General features: G+C 39.5%; 1 protein-coding gene across 2 annotated transcripts; it reads right to left on the bottom strand.

The window, feature by feature from the left end:
- Nucleotides 1–2,100: 2,100 nt before the first annotated feature.
- On the bottom strand, nt 2,101–19,619 carry BZW1 (basic leucine zipper and W2 domains 1). Of its 2 annotated transcripts, none has more exons than XM_079924496.1 (12): nt 18,974–19,074; nt 18,222–18,295; nt 15,777–15,953; nt 13,285–13,379; nt 12,430–12,495; nt 11,677–11,812; nt 10,825–10,934; nt 10,519–10,689; nt 9,919–10,065; nt 9,267–9,405; nt 7,794–7,916; nt 2,101–7,371 (listed from the first exon to the last, which is right to left on the bottom strand). In XM_079924496.1, exons 1-12 carry the CDS (start codon nt 19,057–19,059, stop codon nt 7,340–7,342), a joined length of 1,356 nt encoding a protein of 451 aa, XP_079780622.1. In that variant the 5' UTR covers nt 19,060–19,074; the 3' UTR covers nt 2,101–7,339. The 2 variants fall into 2 exon arrangements, with proteins under 2 accessions (XP_079780622.1, XP_079780621.1); XM_079924495.1 differs by lacking the exon at nt 18,974–19,074 and adding an exon at nt 19,474–19,619 and having other exon boundaries at nt 2,108–7,371.
- Between the last annotated feature and the right edge of the window lie 64 nt (nt 19,620–19,683).

The following is a 19,683-nucleotide window of genomic DNA, read 5'->3' as shown; positions in this document are numbered from 1 at the left end:
CGTGGCATGCGGAATTTTGCTGGATCAGGGCTTGAACCCGTGTCCCCTGCATTGGCAGGTAGATTCTTAACCACTGTGCCACCAGGAAAGTCCCTCTTTATATTTTAAAATAACCATTCAGGATTACATTCATCTGCATGTGGTAGGGGACCTAAAATAAAAATGATTTAAATAAGATAATTTTATTTCTTTATTATCTGAAAGAAGTCCAGATGTAGGTTGTCCAGGGATGGAATGCTGTTTGTGTCAAGAACTCAGGCTCTTCCTATTTTGTTGCTCTGCAATTCTCCACAATTCTTTACGGTCCAAGGATCCTGTTTGAACTCCAGTCATTGTGCCCATTTCCCAGCTAGCAGGAAGGAGATAGGGAAGGAAAAAAGACATAGCCTCTTCCTCTCAGGCAACGGTCCCCAACCTTTTTGGCACCAGGAGCTGGTTTCGTGGAAGACAACTTTTGCGGAGGTGGGGAGGGTCTGGTTCAGGCGGCAATGCGAGCAGTGGGGAGTGGTGGGGACCAATGGGGAGCGGCAGATGAAGCTTCGCTCGCTCACCCACCACTCACCTCCTGCCGTGCGACCCAGTCGCTAACAGGCCGTGGACCGGTAGGGGTCCACGGCCCCGGGGGTTGGGGACCTCTGTTCTAAGGGTACTAGAAAGAGCCCATCCCACCCTCTGTAGCTTAATCATATGGCCACACTTGCTTACAAGGGAGGCTGGCAGATGTTTTCTGAGCAGACATGTCCAGCTGAAAGTTGGGGATTCTAAGAAAAAATTAGAAAATTAATATTGGGGACCATGATACGTCTGCCACACAGGGGTATAGTGCTAGGGATCTGCCCACTTTATTAACTTTTTTGGTTCTGAATTTTAATACGGTGCTTACTCTCATCTGTGTCTGGTATCAACCAGTCCATAGCCCCTGTCATTTCTCCCCAGTTTCTCCAGATGGTAACCCATTTTCTGCTGAACTTGTGGAAGGGCAGTGAGCAGGTGGCATAAGGGCAAGGGATAGAGGAGGTGGCTACTCCTCTGTACAGAGCCCAGTAAGTGCATCTATTTTCAGCTCCAGTCCTTACTCCCATCCTTAGAAAAACTAGTGGTCCCAATATCCGACTTTCCTGGGCCCTGCAGTATCAGTCTGCTTCTCATGGTTGTTAGCTCTCTGCTGTGCTACAGGGGCTTAGAACAGAGAAAGCTAAAACCAAGCCAGTAGGTCATCTATCTGCTTTCCTTCTTCCAACAGCTGATTATTTTTCATCTGCCATTAACTCTTCTCTCTTGTTGTCTTTGTAGCTTTTTAACTTTTACATTGTTAAATGTAAAAGTTAAAAAGGTGAGAATGAAGTCTTGGGAGGACATTTACTCTGAATGCTTGACCACACTTAGAAAACATGACATTCATTCTTACTAGGCCATGAGGCTTTCAGTTGTCATCAGGGGTCTTTCTACACATTGCTAAAGCAGGCACGATGATGATGGTTGTTGGAACTTCCCTTACCTTTTACCAGTTCAAATCAAACAAGAAACCTGCCAGGGCTCTTAGTTCCCCATGAACACATCTTTCCTTGCCAAATAAAAATAATAGCCACTATTCACTGAGTGATTATGTGACAAGTACTGCATCAAGCACCTCTTTTATTTAAATAGATTTCGTTGCAAACGCCTCAACCACTCCATGAGCTGGGCATCATTTGATTTTACAGACGCAGAAAAGAAGGCTCAGGAGTTTTATTATTTGCCTCAATCGCACAGCTCGTAGATGAGTGAGACATCTTTCTCCAAGACTGTGTTTCAGGTAGGCATGCACTGTTTTGATGTCGAGGGCTTGCAAACCGTACTTTGTCCAGTGTAGCTTCCCTCATGGGATTTGAGTGGTAGGTGATAGCCCTTGAAGTGGACTCTCTCCAATGTGCTAGCACCTCCAGCATCCTTGCTCTGCACTCACCTCACTCTCCATTACCTGCCTCCTCCTCTAGGCCTGAATTCAGGCATCCAGTCCTGCTCACCTCCACAGCCCTGAACTCAGCGGAGCACCCAGCAGCATGCATCCGTTGACTGACAGCCTCTAATCCATCCTGGCCGCCATCAGTCATGGCAACCCTAACCACAGAACAGAAATCTTGGATTCATCTTTTCTAAAGAAAGTTGCTTCTAAATATTTGTAATTCACACAACAGCCTTCATTCTACACGTAAACATCCCCCTCAGTGCATTTTTTCATACCTTCAACTTCTAATCCAGGAAACACTGGATTTGTTCTCATTACTTCACCTATTCAAATAAAACGTTAATGCTTACTACCTGACAAATATTGGATACTGGGTATATAGTGGTGAATGAGGGGAAGGCGGATTAAGTTAAAGAATTATGCAGGGCCCTCCAGGCAAAGGCAAACGCCTTACAACTACACTTGCATTTAAATACTACTATGGCTGTTGATAGATGCTGATGGCTCGAATTCAGGTGATGGCACTGGAGAGAAGTGATTTCAGTAATTGGAATAGGCAGGATTTGATCTGTTAGATGTGAGGGCTGAAAAGGAAGGGACTTGAAGCCTTCTGGAGAGGGTAGATGCCATTACATTTTACGAAGTGAAACACTGGCATTTTTTGAATATGTACGTGTTTGGATAGGAGTTTGAAGTACACGTGAGCCAAACAAAAGCAAACGTTGTTTGGAGAAAAAAAATTTTTCTGAGGGGCACAGGCCTTTTGATGGTACTTTAAACACGAAGTCAAAACAGTAAGGACCAGGACAGGACTGAGTGTTAACCAACCCCAGCACTCAAAGGTTATTAGCATACAACAACCAGTGCAAGTCACTGCTTTTCTCTTTACATTAATAAGGAGTCTCATGAAATTTTATTCAATTTCAAGGGTACAGACAAGAAGCAAATTTCACAGAGAAATAACGCAGCAATATAATCACTGGCTTGGATGGCTGTACTTGAGGTTGTTCAGAGTGCCAAGAACTATCTGGATTATCGGCTACCCAGTTTTCTCCATTCTTCAGCTTTTTGCCACATGAGGATCCATTAGTCCTAACTAAAATGGAAATGAGGTGTACTTACAGACATAATATTTTATTCTCAGGATGCCAGAAAATGTAGAACATCTTTCTGAAGTAATAGGGGCTTCAGTCTGTAAGTGGGTCACTTATTTCCCCAATAGGTTTACCTCTAAGTCAACTTGAAGCACAGCCTTCAGGATTTCAAGCTTAAAAATATGGTTTAAACTATTTTCATCCTATTTTAAAATGGTTACACTGACTGGAAATTCCCTGAAACAGCTCAGTTATATTTGATAACTTTGTAGCACCCCAAATTCATTACACACATTTAATGCATAGTTCCCAGACCTGCAGTAAGTAATACAACCATAACCATTCTAATCATATCATAGTTTAATAAGATATTGGTCCCTCTAGGTGAAGTCTACAAAGCAAAGGACTGCGCAGATTTGCTGCCACGTTTCCTCTACGGCACTGTAGTAGGCACAAGCAGTTGAGCTTTTACTTTAACTAAGGTTATTAAGAGTTACTAAATTGACAGTGATAGAGTGAATTTGTAAAGTATCCTCACCATTTTTTCATTAAGAGGTGAAATGATAATCTTAGAATAAGGATAAAAGGATTGTAGGTGCATTGGAAAATTAAAATGATTGGATATAATATGGCTGCTAATATAGCCCACAGTTAAACAGAAGGAAGAAAAGTGGGGAGGGAAAGGGAGTTTGGAAGCCTTTCTGATCCATACCAAATTTCACACAATTATGCATAAGATTGTGTTTAGGTACAAATCCACTGCAATTCAAGTTTTTAGACAGAGGCCAATTATAAATTCATTATTTCGAAGTCAAAAGTACTTATCACGTCTTCTAGATCCCACTTAAATAAAGTCTTCTTAAAAACTTATTAATAATATTTCAAACCACTAGGTTTCAGTAGGCTGGTGAATAGACATACCCTATATCAGTACTAGAGGACTAATACTTTACATGAAAAATCATAGCAAGGCAGTTTACCAGAATTCTCATAGAAATGCACATTAGCCTATTTTACATGGCACCTGTAAATAGCATCTGAGGAAATTTTTACAAAGATAATTCAGTAGTCTAGGTAATAATGTACACTAGAACTTTGGCATCTATGTTACACTTTAAATCAACCAATAGTTCTATCAGTTCCTGCAAGCAGCCTACTTGAATATGACAGTCGACTCATCAGTAAAATTTCAATGCCATTTATCAATGTGTTATAATGAACAACTTTAATTAAAATAAATCATTCACCTAGGATTTTAATTGATTTTTATAGATGAGAAGGAACCTGAATGATTCTATTTATGATACATTTATAAGTCAAGTAAGAATCTGGCAAGACCTCCAAAGCCAATGGGAAATGATTTGTCTGATGCCTATGGTGGGAAGGGTATAAAGCACAGCTATTATAAGATGGTGACTGGCAGAAAACAAAGTTCTTCTATTTTTTAGTGACCCTGGCAGAAAAAAATACTGCTTCAAGATCTGGACACACATAAAGATACATTCGCCAACGCAAATGTCTATCACTAGGTCCCCTCCCCTTTTAAAAAAGATATATTAGGATCCGCATTCTCAAGCGGGGGTGGTGTCACCCCCAAGTAGGACCAAAAAACCCCCTTACTCTTTTCATGTATAAAGCAGATATAATATATATACAGCATATCTATGATATTAAAATTCAATGGGGGGAATTCCCTGGCAGTCCAGTGGTTAGGACTCCACACTTTCACTGCCAAGGGCTGGGGTTCAATCCCTGGTTGGGGAACCGAGATCCCACAAGCTGTGTGGCGTGGCCAAAAAAATTCACTGGGGCACTATTAAAAAAAAAAAGTTTAAAAGGCTTTGGGCCTGGGGTTGATGAAAAAAAGCTTTAAGAAACACTGAATTATAAGTCAATCTCTGTCACAGGCATTTCTTCTCCCCACCATCACTATGCTATGTCAAAATACCCTGTGGCATTTTTGGTATTTGGAATTTTCGTAAGAACATAATGTCTCTAGGGCAATACTCCCAGAATAATTAAGATCAAGAAATTTATCATCAGCTCTAAACACATTTAATTATGGCATCTAAGAGGAGACTTATCCTTAGAAACTGACACCAAGTTAGGAAAATCAATTAACATTTATCTGATCATAATTACAAGTACAATCTTAACAACTATATTAAGAATTACAGGTTTGAGGTTGGCACTGGCAGCTGAAATTCAAAATTGCCACTTAAAATTCAAAATGAAAATCTGCAAATCCTTTTTAGAAAGCATTCCCTTTCTTTACACTATACTGTCACAGGTGACTTTATCCATTTACTATAATATTGTAGTAAGTAAACACTACTTTGCCATGAAGGAAAAAACTGTGATCAGAGATCATAATGTAGTTCTGGAAGACTATACATTTTCACTATACACAGTATATAATAAGGTGCACTCTGTACTGCAAGTAACATGCAATGATTTGGTTGTAGAAACGTTAATGTAGTTTCTGCTACATCAGAATTCTGTGTAGGTGTTTACAGTTTGGGGGTCATAAGGATGAAAAGAGCAATTATTTAATGCTTACATAGTAGAGATGTCTGAATGCATAACATACAGTTACCAGTAGGCATTAACATGGAAATTACAAAAAAATTAAAAAAAAGATTAACCTATATAAACCTAAGTGTAAGGATGGACTTTATTTAAAAAAAAAAGTCTTTTAAGGACTACAAATTACAAAGTAAAAGCAGATCACTATGTAGAAACCTAGTGAATACATTTTGTCTGCGCATGAAAGCTTTATCAAAGTCATTCATTTAACAATTTCACCCCCTTCACAACCGTATCAGTTATGATGCTCTTCTTCATAAGGTTATTATACCTTTATTTCAAACTATATTACATGTTATTCCCTCAAGATAAACTTTTAAACACCTAATTTTTAGCTCCTAAGAATGGCACCTCTGAAAGGGGCAATTCCCACGCAGTCTCTGGCGGCATTATTCCAAGCTCATTTCTTTCACCAATCAAAACAGCTTTCAAAATGTTCACTTTTAACATGAAATCTTTCCACCAAAAAGTGTGGCCACATTTTCTTTTCTAATGACTACATATAAAAATGGGTAGCAGCAAGAAAAGATGGAAATTAAAAGGCAGCCATTAAAATAAATGGATCAACTGTACAGAAGAGATATTTGGCTCATGGCAATTTAAAATATTGGCAACTGGGGTAAATTAGTAGGCAGATGCTTGAGTCATATATGAATCTGTGAAGAGAATGAAGCTGGCCCAGTATGACCAAGTAGGATAATCATTATCACTGCACTTCATTCTTTGCAACAAATACTCTAAGCCAACAGGAAATCTGAGTTATATTTAGAATCCCAATCAGAACATGCTAATAACCACTTTTCTTTCAACAATTTTCTGGGTTTAGTACAGTCATTTGCTTTACTTATACTGTTTTATGAGTCCTTTCTTACCAATCTAAGTGTATGACAACTGTAAAATACTTTAAATGACAATGCTTTTCCAAGGTATATTTGAAAATGGCGGTATGAAAAGAATATTCATTTGTTTTGTCTAGAAAGAAGCAAACTGAATGCAGAGGTTTCTCAATGGGTAAAAGCTCAACTTTTTTCTTCCCACCACCACCACATACAATTTCCCAAACACCTCACTTTCAAGTTTGTTCTCCATGGCTTCATTTTAAGGAATGAAAATCAGAGAGCAAACAATTGAGCTCAAGTACATCTGGGGTTAAAAATGCAAGAAAATATCAACATGCAAGCAGTGGTCCAAATACTCAAGATTCATGTAAATGAATCTACTGTATATGAGATTTCCATTGAGGAGCAGGGCTTTGGGCATACCAAATTATCACACAAATCACTGCCTTCTGAGACTCTGGATACTTTTACAGTTTAATTTGCAAACAGAATTTTTATAACAAATTATTTTTAACCAAATCATATCTTGAAAACTGTTTATATAGAAAACCCAGGGAAAAAGTGAACTGTTCATTGTGGAAGGCCTTAAATTACATTATTACAGTAGAAAATACAGGAGGTAGAAGATAACTGAAAAGACTAATGCAACATTAGATTCAAATCTATAGCTCCTGTAGCTACTTAAAACATGGTTTTAGAAACTAAATCCAACATTTCCAGTAACCATAGAAACAGTTAAAATAAAATTTGCCATGAAAGCCCTTATATCATGCTTGATATAGGGAGGTAGGAAGATGTAAGAACCAGGACACATGAGACATGACATTTTATCTACAATTCCTGTTTGCTTTACTGAGGGTGTAGTTTTAAATTCAGTCACCTTCTTCAGCTTCAGACTCAGATTCTAGAAAAGGGGAAAAGTGCAGTCAAGCATTACATGGTATCAGAAAGCAAAACTTCTGTTTATAACTTTATTTAAGGAATTTTATTAATAATGCTCTACTCATATGAGGGGGATATTAAATGTATTCATTTGTAAACCTCAAAATTCATAAATATTAACTATTCTCAAAATTTTCTAATTTCCTAAGAATGACAGTATTATGGCCAAGCCATCAAAATACCTGAAGTCTAGTTTTCCTCACCTACTTTAAAGTAATAAGTTTTTGCAGGTCTGTCATAAATGAACAAAAACCTGTACTCACATACAAAATGATACCTGAATGAAAGAAGGCAACATGTATGGACATACTCTTGGCCACGTTAAAATAAGTTCTCAGGCTTTACCAAAAAAAAAAAAAAACCTGCTCAAATGAAAAGACTTACCTTCTTCAGCATTTTTGAGCCACTCTACAAACTTTTTCATTTGCTCAAGGAAGACACTTTTCCCCTTGGCAACATGTGCATCTTTATACCACTTCAGAATGGGTTCTTCACTCAGAACTTCAGCTATAAAGAGAGCAACCTTTACATTTGTGGAGTTTTCATACAGTACTTCTCTAACTAAGGCAGAGTTAGAAACCCCCTAAGGCAGCTGTCCTCAACCTTTCTGGCACCAGGGACCGGTTTCCCATGGGGGTGTGGGGGTGGGAGATATGGCTCAGGTGGTCACGTGAGCGACGGGGGCGGCAGATGAAGCTTCACTTGCTCGCCCGCTGCTCACCTCCTGCTGTGCGGCCCGGCTCCTGATGGGCCGCAGACCGGTAGCGGCCCGTGGCTCGGAGTTTGGGGACCCCCTGCCCTAAGGTGCAAACGCCTTCAAGGCAAAAAAGATCTCACTGAAAAGCAAATATTTTGGTTGCTTACAAAATAAATCTGTGTTCAGAACTCTCTTAACTGGTTTCTTCAATGAATTAAAATTTAAAGTAGAAAAGATGAAATGAGAACACTACATTAAGAAACTTTTTATCAACTTGTGGCCAATGTATGAACCTACAAACAGGAAATCAACCTTATTAAACCAGTGATTCTTTCAACTGAAGGCAGTTTTATCCCTTGGGGACACCGGACAATGTTTACAGACATTCTTGGTTGTTACACTGGGGAGAGGTGCTACTGGCACCTATTGGGCTGATGCCAGGGATGCTGTTAAACACTCTACAGTGCATAGGACAGTCACCTACAAAATAGTTATCTGGCCCAAAATAGTAGTACCAAGGTTGAGAAGTCTTGTGATAAATGATCAGGGATATCTCATAGATAATTCTTTAATTTTTTTTTTTTTTTTAGGTGTGAAAATGGTACTGTGATTTTTTAAAAGTCCATGTGTTTTATAGATAAAATTAAAAGTTAATTACTAACTTTTCCAGAATTAAATGAAGATTTCTAAGATTTATTTCTAAACAATCTGAGTGGAGGAAGTGGAGGTATAGATACTTTAAAGAAACCTAACCACAAGTTGATAATCACTGAAGCACAGGGTACTTGGAGTTCATTACCCTATCCTTTAAAAAACAAAACAAAACCAAACCTGGGGATGCAGGGATGCAGGTAGACCTCTAAGTTTAAAATATGGGAACCAACAAAATCATCTGTCTGGGGAAGAGGACTGGGGGAATATAGGAGGCAAAGTTTGAGGCCTCATCAAGAAAGCTTTAAATTTTAACTTGTTAATAAGCTTTAGAGATTTTTTAAAGATAATGCACTCAAAAGTAACTAATTAAATCAGAGACAACTCAGTCCTGTGATTAGAGTAAAATATTTTAGGGTGCTGACGTTCAGAGAACTACTCATTAGAATTATTTTGAGTTTCCTAGGATATTTGTCAAATGTATTCACAAAATTCAAAATTTAAATTACCTTTATAAAAAAGCACCACTATTTTCTGGAAGGCTTTCATGAAATGAATGTTGTCATAGCAATACTCCTGAATCTTCAGTAACAGAGTCAGCTCAGACTGACCTTGAGTTGTAAAGGCAGCAAGTAGAGGGCTGTATTGCTTTTAAAGGGAAGGGAGAAAAGATTTAGTCATTTAGTACGATGGCCGTCTATTATAAATTCCTAAGACATAACTCATCTTTTATAATCACTGTGAATTATATTCTGTTTAGTGGAAGTTAAAAAAAAAAGAGTAAAGCAGAAAAATTAAGCATTTAAATCAAAAAAGCAATACTACACCAAGGATTCCAGATAATTGTGAATACAATGTTAACATTTTAAAGGGAAAAAAAAAGAATCCTCCTGTTTTCCAATATTCTCTCAAAAGCAAAGACCATATTACAGGTTCAATCTACTTTTAAACATGTATTTGTTTTTAACCTGTGAGCCAAAGAAAGCCCAAATCAGACTTTTTAAAAGGTTATCATCAATAGTTAATATGTTATTTGTCTACTTACTGGTGGTTTATCCCCAGGAAGCACAGGATGTGATAAATCCTTTTAGAAAAGTACACTGACAGTTCACTTACCCCCACTTACAAAAATAATGTTTTACCAAGGCACAGTTCTAATACCTTCAAGTGCTTGATGGCTTGCTCTGCTACAAGCTCCTCTTTTTTGTTCCATTCCACAGTGCTCATTACACTGGACCATATTATTCCGATGACAACTGGTTCTGGGATGTTGTTTTTTTTCATCTCCTCCTTGACATACAAAATTATCTGCAAAAGAATCCAAATTTAGTACAGAAATAAGTTTGATATGTAGATACTACACACATGAAACTCAGACCTTTCACAAAAGCATAAACACCTTTCCATGCCACTAGCAATGACCAGGAGACCATATATAATTATAGAACTTTTAGAACAAGGAGGTACGGACTTCTAGTTCAAACCCTGTATTACACATAGGCGAACTACCTAGGAAAAGACCAAGATGGAAACAGAAGGTCTGTCTATTGGCTTGCACCTTACAAAAATCCCCAAGTGTTATGATTTCTGGGTACCCATAAGGCAATGAATATGAAAAAGACTGAGGCAAAGTCCCAGCATAACATTCTATAGCTATTATAAAACTCACTGGTGAAATACTTTGAAGTTTCTGAAATGAGTAAAAATTTTCTTAGCCAGAAACTTGGCCATATAAAGATAGTTTAAATAAGAATATCTCACATCCTTAAATGGATCACCACGGGACATCTGTTCTTGAAGTTCTTTCTGGAGTTCCTTACGAGCTCCTATGGTTTGCTGATTCCGAACATACTCTGAAAGCTCTTTCAAGCCTGCCTCAGTAAAATACTTTGTGAAGTGTTCAACGCTTTGTTTATTGGCAGGAAAAAGTTCCTGAAAGGAGAATTTAATCTGGTTAAATGGTCTTCAAATCAGATTAAGAAAAACACTTTTCCTCTTTTCACAGATTAAAAATGGGAAAGTTGCCTATTAAGCTTTCAAGACTGTGAAGAATGAAAAGTTACAAACCATCAGTCTGTTATCCATGCTCACTTTCCGAAGACTTGCAGCTACTGCATTGATATCTTTTTCATTTATCCATGATTTAAAGAGCTTTACAGCAAAAGCTGCTGAAACCCCTGTAGAAAAACAGAGCTTACTTAACAGAAGTACCTTCCTGGATTTCAATGACTATCTCCCATTTCCTCCCTCTGAGGTTCCACCACACAGGATTATTCACTTTATCCCCAAGCTTACCCCTGAACTTCCCTCTGCCACTGCTTGCCATTCTACTCCAATTTCTCTACTCTACCATTTGCTAGTTGTGTACTGTCAGTCAAGTTAAACTGTTTTCTGATGTGTAAAATGAGAGTAACAATTCTTAACACTTGACAGGGTTGTTGTGAGAATAAAAAATAAGGCATGTTAAATAACTCAGTACTCTAAGCAATAAAAAGAAGTTAGCTTTTAAATTACTGCACAGAAAAATTTAACTATGGAAATCACAAAAGGGAACTTATTTTTTTTTTCAGCTTGCCATTTTCCCCATTTTCTCTATTCAAGATGTTCCCAAGTTTCCCAGTTGGGATTAATCTCTCTCTGGGTTTCCACAGCATTTTTTTTTTACTTTACAATCAATCACATTTTGTCTAGACCCTGGATAGACAGTTGTTAAGTCTAAATGCCAAAGGTATACATTAAATAACTAATGAGCTGAAATGAACCAATTAAATTTAAGGATACTAGTTAAAAAACTAAGACTATCACACAAGTCAAATCTACATAAACTATATCTTAACTTTCGTATCAGTTCATCTTTCAGGCTCTTATCTACTCCACCCTCAGCCAACTAAAGATCATCCTTTACTAAAGGTTGATTACCTTCTTTAACCAAATTCTCATTATAAAGGCTATTAAGAATGGATGCGTTAAGTGTTCCATTAGCCAGAAGAACACCAGTCAACATAGCCAGCTTGTTCCTCTCCGACTCTGAAAAACCCTTTAAGAACAGCAGCAGCTATAAAAGTAAATAGTTAACGGTTAAAAGAGCAAATGCATTACATAAATAGAAGCAGTAAAGCATATTATACTGGTTAAAATTGTGGGCTCTGGGGCCTAACCATCCAAGTTTATATCTTGGTTATAATACTCACTAGCTGAGTGACCTTGAGCAAGATACTTAACCTCTGTCTCAGTCTTCTCATATGTGAATGTGGATAATAAAACTTGTTTCACAGGGCTTTTGAGAATATTAAATGAGTTAATAATTAAGACAGTGTCTCATATTCATTAAATGATACTATTAACCTTACCAAATTTTCTGTGCACTTATATGTAGAATATCTAAGACTCAGAGAGCAAGTATGTTAAATTTCTCCTTGTTAGCTCTGATCTGCTACTCTCTGTCTACTAAACAAACCCCACTTGGATTTTAACCCCTTTGCCACTTGTTTGGATATAGAGCTAAGAAACAGTGTACAGCAAATTACAAAATGATATACCCCCAAACTTCATTTCAAAGACAGCCTACCTAAATATCTAAAATTATCTCAAATCCGTGGCAGAATTAGGATTTAACATTCCCTTCTTTGACCCCAACCTTCTGTTTTCCACAAAGCATATTGCTGCTCATACCTTTTTAACTTCATCTTCAAAACCCTTCTCCAGGTATTTGTAGCGCCTGATTAACTTGTTAAAAACCTGTAAGAATAGTAAAGGAACTGAATGATAACCTCATACGTAAAAATGTCAGATTCCCAAAAGATCTAAGTCAGGGCAACTAAGACCTCTCCACAGTATCTCCAGAATAGCAAAGAAGTGAACCTTTCATCAGATGTTTAAACCAGCTTGGGAAGTCTGTCAATTCCCAAATCCTACAATATACCAATACTGTTAACACTTTAACTGCCACCCTGCAATAGATTTTATTGCCAAATATCAAAGCATGGACTAATTATTGCTCAAATACAAGTCATTTACCCATTTGTAGGATATTAACAGAATAGGATCATAAAATATAGTTCTACTTTCCTAATGACATAGACAACAATCCCTAGGTTAGATGCATTTTAATTCTTTGCTTACAGTAACACAAGCATAACTATGTATGCAACTTTCAGATGAGATTCTGACTGGTAAAGAAGCTAATCTGCCTCATTCACCTTTAAAAAGCTACATGCAGAATAATTTAGTGATGAAAATCACGACAGGGAACTGATTTTCCTTTTTCAGCTTGAATTTTTTCCCTAAACAATGGATTAATTTTAGAGGGACAAACAGGAAAAGGAGAGCTGATTCAATTTTTTTCTATTTTGTTTTCCTCAGCACATTTTTAAGTTCCTAAACCATCATACTGCACACCCAGAACACCTCTAAACCTTCAGCTCAGATTCCTTCAACCTGCTACCAGCAATCTCTTAAAAGCAGAATATTCCTTAAACATTAGATGGATAACAGTTAACTGAAATAATTATGTAAAGTTTAATTTACCTGAGCAAATGCTTGCATGGTCTCTAGGTCTTCTTGTGCTGCGAACACACAGACATCTGTACGCATCATGTCATCTGCCAGTGTACCACCTGGGGCTAAGGTATATTTTACAAAAAATTTACAATGACCTTCATTTAAAATTAGTAATTATTTCAATCTTACTTTCTTTTAAACTTTAACTTAACTTTTTATTTTTATGTTTCAGGTGTACAACATTATAGTTCAACCTCTGTATATACTAGTCAATCTTATTTTCTGTAAGGATTCTCATTATAAAATAAACTGATAAAAATTCTGAGATGATTTGAAGGCGAAGTCAATTTCTCAGTAGGAACATGGCTGGTTGGTTCAATACGTGTGAACAAAGTGAAAACAATTTACTGGAATAAATAAAATAACCCTCTTCAGCAACCCAATGAAACTCACTCACTGCATTAATTCAGCAGTGCCAAATCTGTCACTCAAGTGGAGATGTTCAGAATTGGTTCTGACTTTACATATAGAAAACCTTTCATAAACTTCCAAAGAGGCTGGGCTATAAAAACCTGCAAGTTAGAGACTTTATCTTTTAGATACATTTGTAAGTATTTATGGATAAAATGATGTCTGACGTACACTTTAAAATACAGGGGAGGGGACATGAAGTCGGTGGGGTAACAGATGAAGTAAGATCGTTAAACATTGCTGAAGTTGGATAGCAGATCCTTAGTTTATTACACTATTCTCTCCAGGATATGTTTGAAAATCTTATTAAAAACGATCCTTTAAAAAGCATTTTAAAAAGCGGCTTACTGAGAGCAGTATTATGAATAGAAAATAGGTATGTTTCCCATTTCTTACTACAACTGATACTACAATAAAAGAGATACTCATCTGACTAGGCATTAGAACATATGAACATTTAAGTTCCTGTTCCACCACTGAGCAATTGTTTGATCACATGCAAGCTACTGAAGCCTCTCTAAGACTCCATCCTGCATGTATACAAATAGAGTTCTGATTCTATCAGCTTGGCCGAGGTTCAATACACTGTTACTGTGAAAACATTTTGGAATACTTTAAAGAGCCATGGAAATGAAATTACCAGTATCCTTTGAAAATATGTAACTAAGTAGCACATTCTATTAAGATAGTCTGAGCCTGTTGAGGGTGGAGGCAGGAGTAAATCAGCAGGGCTATGGGTAGAAATATAATGTGAGCACATAATGTAACTATGAATCTTCTAGTAGCCATATTAAAAATAAAAGGTGAGGGGCTTCCCTGGTGGTGCAGTGGTTAAGAATCTGCCTGCCAATGCAGGGGACATAGGTTCAAGCCCTCGGCCGGGAAGATCCCACATGCCACGGACCAACTACCATGTGCCACAACTACTGAGCCTGCACTCTAGAGCCCGCAAGCCACAACTACTGAGCCCCCGAGTCACAACTACTGAAGCCCACGTGCCTAGAGCCCGTGCTCTGCAACAAGAGAAACCACCGCAATAAGAAGCCTGCACACCACAATGAAGAGTAGCCCTTGCTCGCCGCAACTAGAGAAAGCCCATGCACAGCAATGAAGACCCAACGCAACCAAAAATAAATAAGTTTAAAAAAAAGTGAAATTATTTTGATATACTTTAACCCAACACATCAAAAATATTGATTTTAACATTTCAGTATTCAAAATATTAGAGATATCTTACATTCTTTTTAGCATTGTCTTTAAAATCCAATGTGTATTTTACATTTTCAGTACCTCTGAATTTGTACTAGCCACATTCTAAGTGATTGATAACCACAAGTGGCTAGTGGCTAATACATAGAAGAGTGCAGGATTAGAGTCTTCAGGTACAGAGCTGTCCTGAATTGGTTCCAGGACCGTCGTGGATACCAGAATCTGCAGATGCTCAAGTCCCTTATATGAAAGGGCATAGTATTTACATATAACCTACACATATCCTTATGTATACTTTAAACAGTCTCTAGGTTACTTATAAAACAGAATACAATGTAAATGCTACAGAGTTACTGGAGTATGGGAAATGCAAGTTTTGCTTTTTGGAACATTCTGGACAATCTCCCACCACCACTCCAGGGAATATTTTTTATTTCTGATCCATAGTTTGCTGAATCCATGGATGCGGAACCCTCGGATACGAGGGTTAAATTTATAAAGTATTTGGTAAGACAGAACAAGAGATAGGGATTTCTTCATTAACTGAGAGTGTACAAACACAAGTTGGAAAAATCACTGATGGAAGATATTGTTGGGACTTATATGTCAGACAAGTCTTCCCCAAATGTTATGGTTCTGTAATGGATTTCAAATATAAAGCTAGACAGAGCAATGCAACTGGCAAATTTACTATAATTTGAGAAGAAAAAAATGGGAAAATCCTAAGGGGGTAAAAAAAAAAAAAGCCACGCTGATTTGATAGGTTTGTCAAATAGTTCATATTCTGGATTCTACATAATCCTCATACAACACACCTCCCACAAGACCCAGACACTTACCCAGCATTCCACCGGCCACCAGAATGTCAAAGAGTGTTTCTGCATATCGGCGGTAATCAAGTTTTGCTCCAGAAGCATCAAGAAACTTTGCTACTGCTTCCAAATCAGTACCAGTTTCAGTTAAGCCTTGAATAATGCAGTCTTGAAACTGAGTAGGGTCAAACCTCTCTTTTTCATCTGGGGGAAAACCCCAAAACATTCAGTTTTAAAAGGCTTACTAAAATACCATGAAACCATAACCTTATGAAGCTATAACTACTGAATAAGTTAACCACATTCATCACAATTTCATTTATTTCAATAGCTGGAAAAAACAAACACTACCTAGATTACCCAAGACCTGCAACACAAGCAAACACAACAGGAGACTAAACACACGTGCTTTGCAAGTTGCACCTCTACAAGTGCAAGGCAGGACTGCCTATCATAAGAAGTGTGGGGCTTCCCTGGTGGCGCAGTGGTTGGGAGTCTGCCTGCCGATGCAGGGGACGCGGGTTCGTGCAGCAGTCCGGGAGGATCCCACGTGCCGCGGAGCGGTCGGGCCCGTGAGCCATGGCTGCTGGGCCTGCGCGCATCCGGAGCCTGAGCTCCGCAGGGGGAAAAAAAAAAGGAAGTGTGTGGCTTTTCTCCCACTATTTTTTCACACAAGTCTCCTAAGTGAGCTAAATGAGCTGGTGTGTTCCTACTGCCAGGTTACCATTTCCACCTGGAATGCTCTTCCATTGCCTCTGAGCTTTTCTGAAATTTAGGATATCTTCTATACCTCAGGTAAACTTCATTCCTGAGTGAAAGGGAGCTCTTAATTTTCTTTAAAAGTGCCCATAACACTTTCTACTTAAAAAAAAAAATCACTCATTTAATACTTATTAAGGTAATCTTTAGAAAGTACATTTACTGAGTATCCAATACATGTCATGTAGCAGTTATGAGTAAGGGCTCTGGATTCAAACTGCCTGATTCAAATCGAGATCACTGCCTGTCTGAATTTTAGCAATTGGCCCCATTCTTCATGTTTGAATTTCCCTATGGTAAAATGGTGATTAAGAGTAGGACCTATCTCATAAAGTTGTTGTGAATATTAAATGACATAAATAAAATATAAAGCATTCTGAAAAGTGCCTTGGGTACATACCTAGCCTTTACTGTGCTGCTATCACACACTCCAGGGTAGGGTTTGATTTCCCTATCTAGGTTAGATGATATCTTAATTTCTACACAGCACTAGGGTGACCAACTCTTCCCTGTTTGCCTAGGACTTTCTTGTTTTTAGCACTGAAAGGATCTGTGTCCTGGGAACTCTATTCAGTCCCAGGCAAATTGGGATGGTTGTTCACCATACCCAGGACCCAATCATCAAGGACTAGGAGGCCACGAGTGATCGCAATCTGGAACTGGGGAAGTGACATCTCTTCCTGGTACTAACAACAATAATAAAACTAGTTGATACTATATTTACACAAAGGCGGTATCAGTAATCCACATAACTTGAGGATACAGAGTTTTCCATTACTGCAGAATTGCTCTGGTTCCCAACTTCTATGCCTCCTCTTGAGAAAATTAACTGGCTTAAATCTAAATGAATCTGCAAAGACTAGAATCCAATTACTCCTTGGTCTCCCTGCTGTAAGGGGGCAGGCTACAATCAGAAATCATAAAAGATTCTGTAATATATATTTCAAAGTGTCTGCCACTCAGGATAGAAAAACACAATTTATAACGAGCAGCCTATCCAGTTCTCTATTTCCTAAAAGTTTCCTGTAAAATAAGGTCAATATGTGCTTTTGAGCAACAACACTGAAAAGTGTAGGGGTAAAATATTAAACCCAATACAAAATATATCTGAGACCACATCTCACTTAACTGTGTGTCACTAGTGCAGTGCCTTGCTACAGAATTCAATATTCATTGAAGTACCTGATAATACACAGAAGTAGTTAATATAATTCTCGTAGTTTTCTTACTAAGTTTGTGAGGGAATAGTTTCAAAAGACACTGCAATGTGAACTCTGTTCCATAATTAACTTCCATGGGTTAAAGTCTGATTTTTCTCCCACAAATGTTCACACAGTTTGGGTGAAACTAGTAGTCACGTTAGGAGCTCTCCTTTTATAAATTAACCTTTTCCCTCAAGCAAAAGTTTCCTTAAATGAAATTCAGCGAGTGAAAATGCAGCCCATACTTTCTCTTTTTTTAGAGGCACTTTATCTGCACAACAAAAACATCATTCACTAACCTGCTTAGATACATATATGTTGATACCAAAAGTCTTAAAGGTAGTAGAAATATTAAGGGTGTATCTGAAATGGCAGTCAACTAGAAATTCAAGTTCCTTTCGGTACTTTCTCTTTAGGTTTTAATGCTAAGCAATAGCTTGCCAGAGGAACCAAGACATAAAAGTTACTTTGGAGGTCTGAAGAGAGATATTATTAAAATATAAATATTTACCTCTTTTTCTGGTTTTAAAACGCTGGCCTGATAGCGTTGGCTTTTGCTGCTTTTGATTATTCATAAAAGACACCCTGGGGGGGAAAAATAAGGCCTTAAAAATATCAGTGCCCCAACATCCATTTTAAAAACAAAGTATCAAACCCTGGCCTAGTCACATGTAAACCATATAGAACATACACTTAAAGTCTAGCAAGAGACCTGGGGCAGGCACACAGAATTACCTTTGCTTGAATTAAACTTAAGTTCAAAACCTGCATTTCTCCCTACACAAAACCCTTTAAAGATGAAATGTGAAGCACACTTTTAAATGACTTCAGCGCCACAACGACTAGTGGCAAATCACCCACCATAAACAGAGGTTAGTCTCTTCCTCTTTAAATTCGCCTACATCTTCCACCACTCTGAGCACCACAGAGGACTAACAGAGATGACCACCACAGTCAGGAGGTATCCCAAATATGCACGTCAATTTAAAGACGCTATCAGAGGGCGAATCCCTTCATCGAGGGGCCTAGTTATGAGGAGCACTACCCTACTCTGAAGTCGTGCCCGTGACCGCAGCGTGCGCTTGCACCACTCCAGCCTGAGAAAGGGGCTGAGAGCCGGCCTAGCCTTCTCCGCCCCATACCTTACAATACAAGCCGCCTCCCTGGGCACGTGTCTCCCCATCCAACCCTTCCCGTGCCTCCCGCCCAGGACCCCCTTGGGCACGGCGGGGACTCCTCGCCCTCAGCCCCCTCTCTACTGACCCCGTCGGTGGCGGTGGCGGCCGCTGCAGCGAGCGGACCACAGGCGCCGAGGCGCTTCGCGCCTGGGGCCCAGCCGCCCCGTACATCCGCCCTCCCTCCCGGGAGAGCAGCGGAGGCGGCCGCAGTGGTGGTGGCGGCTCCTCCGCCCCGCCTGCCGAAACCCCCCACGCATACATCACCAAACAGAGGCCACGGCTGCTTTGTTACCCAGGCCGGGCAGGGCCGCAGGGGGACCTGCCCAGCCCACTGCCTCCGCCTGTGGCGCCGCGGGGCACACTCGGGCCCCACGTTCCGGCCCAGGCACCCGCCCCTCGGCCTCCCTGCTGAAGCAGCGGCCCCGACTTCTGAATCCCGGCGCCGGATCTGATCCGGCCTCATGCGGCGGCCTCCGCCCGGGCCCATCCAAACCGGGCCGCACAGGACCTGCCGCCTCCCTCATCCTCTGCCCAGCGACTACGGGCCGCAACCTCGGCCCGAGACGAGCGGGCCCTGCGCCTCACCGAATTTAAGGCGAAGAGGAAAGAGCCAGAAATCCCGGAGGTGGCGGCAACTGCAGCGGTGTCTCCTCTGCGACCGGAACTAACGAGAGGAGGGGAGGAGGAGGGAAGAGGTGCCACCCCCGCCCCGGCCGGTCTCCTATCGCGAGATTTCTTCCTCTGGTGCTCTGCCCGCCCCTCCCTGATGGCGGCTTCGGGGTGTGGGGTGGGAAA

Source organism: Stenella coeruleoalba, assembly GCF_951394435.1.
Source record: "Stenella coeruleoalba genome assembly, chromosome: 6".
Lineage (NCBI taxonomy): Eukaryota > Metazoa > Chordata > Mammalia > Artiodactyla > Delphinidae > Stenella > Stenella coeruleoalba.
The sequence above is the reverse complement of the archived record's forward strand: the minus strand, read 5'-3'. Positions and strand labels throughout refer to the sequence as shown.

Bases quoted from the DNA above. Each gene is read 5' to 3' on its own strand.
- BZW1 (XM_079924496.1), bottom strand. From the start codon at position 19,059: ATGTACGGGGCGGCTGGGCCCCAGGCGCGAAGCGCCTCGGCGCCTGTG. The intron at 10,066-10,518 runs GTGAGATATTCT...ATTCTTTTGCAG, and splicing joins GTGGTGATCCATTTAAGGAT to ATAATTTTGTATGTCAAGGA. The intron at 9,406-9,918 runs GTATTAGAACTG...TCCCTTTAAAAG, and splicing joins AAGCCATCAAGCACTTGAAG to CAATACAGCCCTCTACTTGC.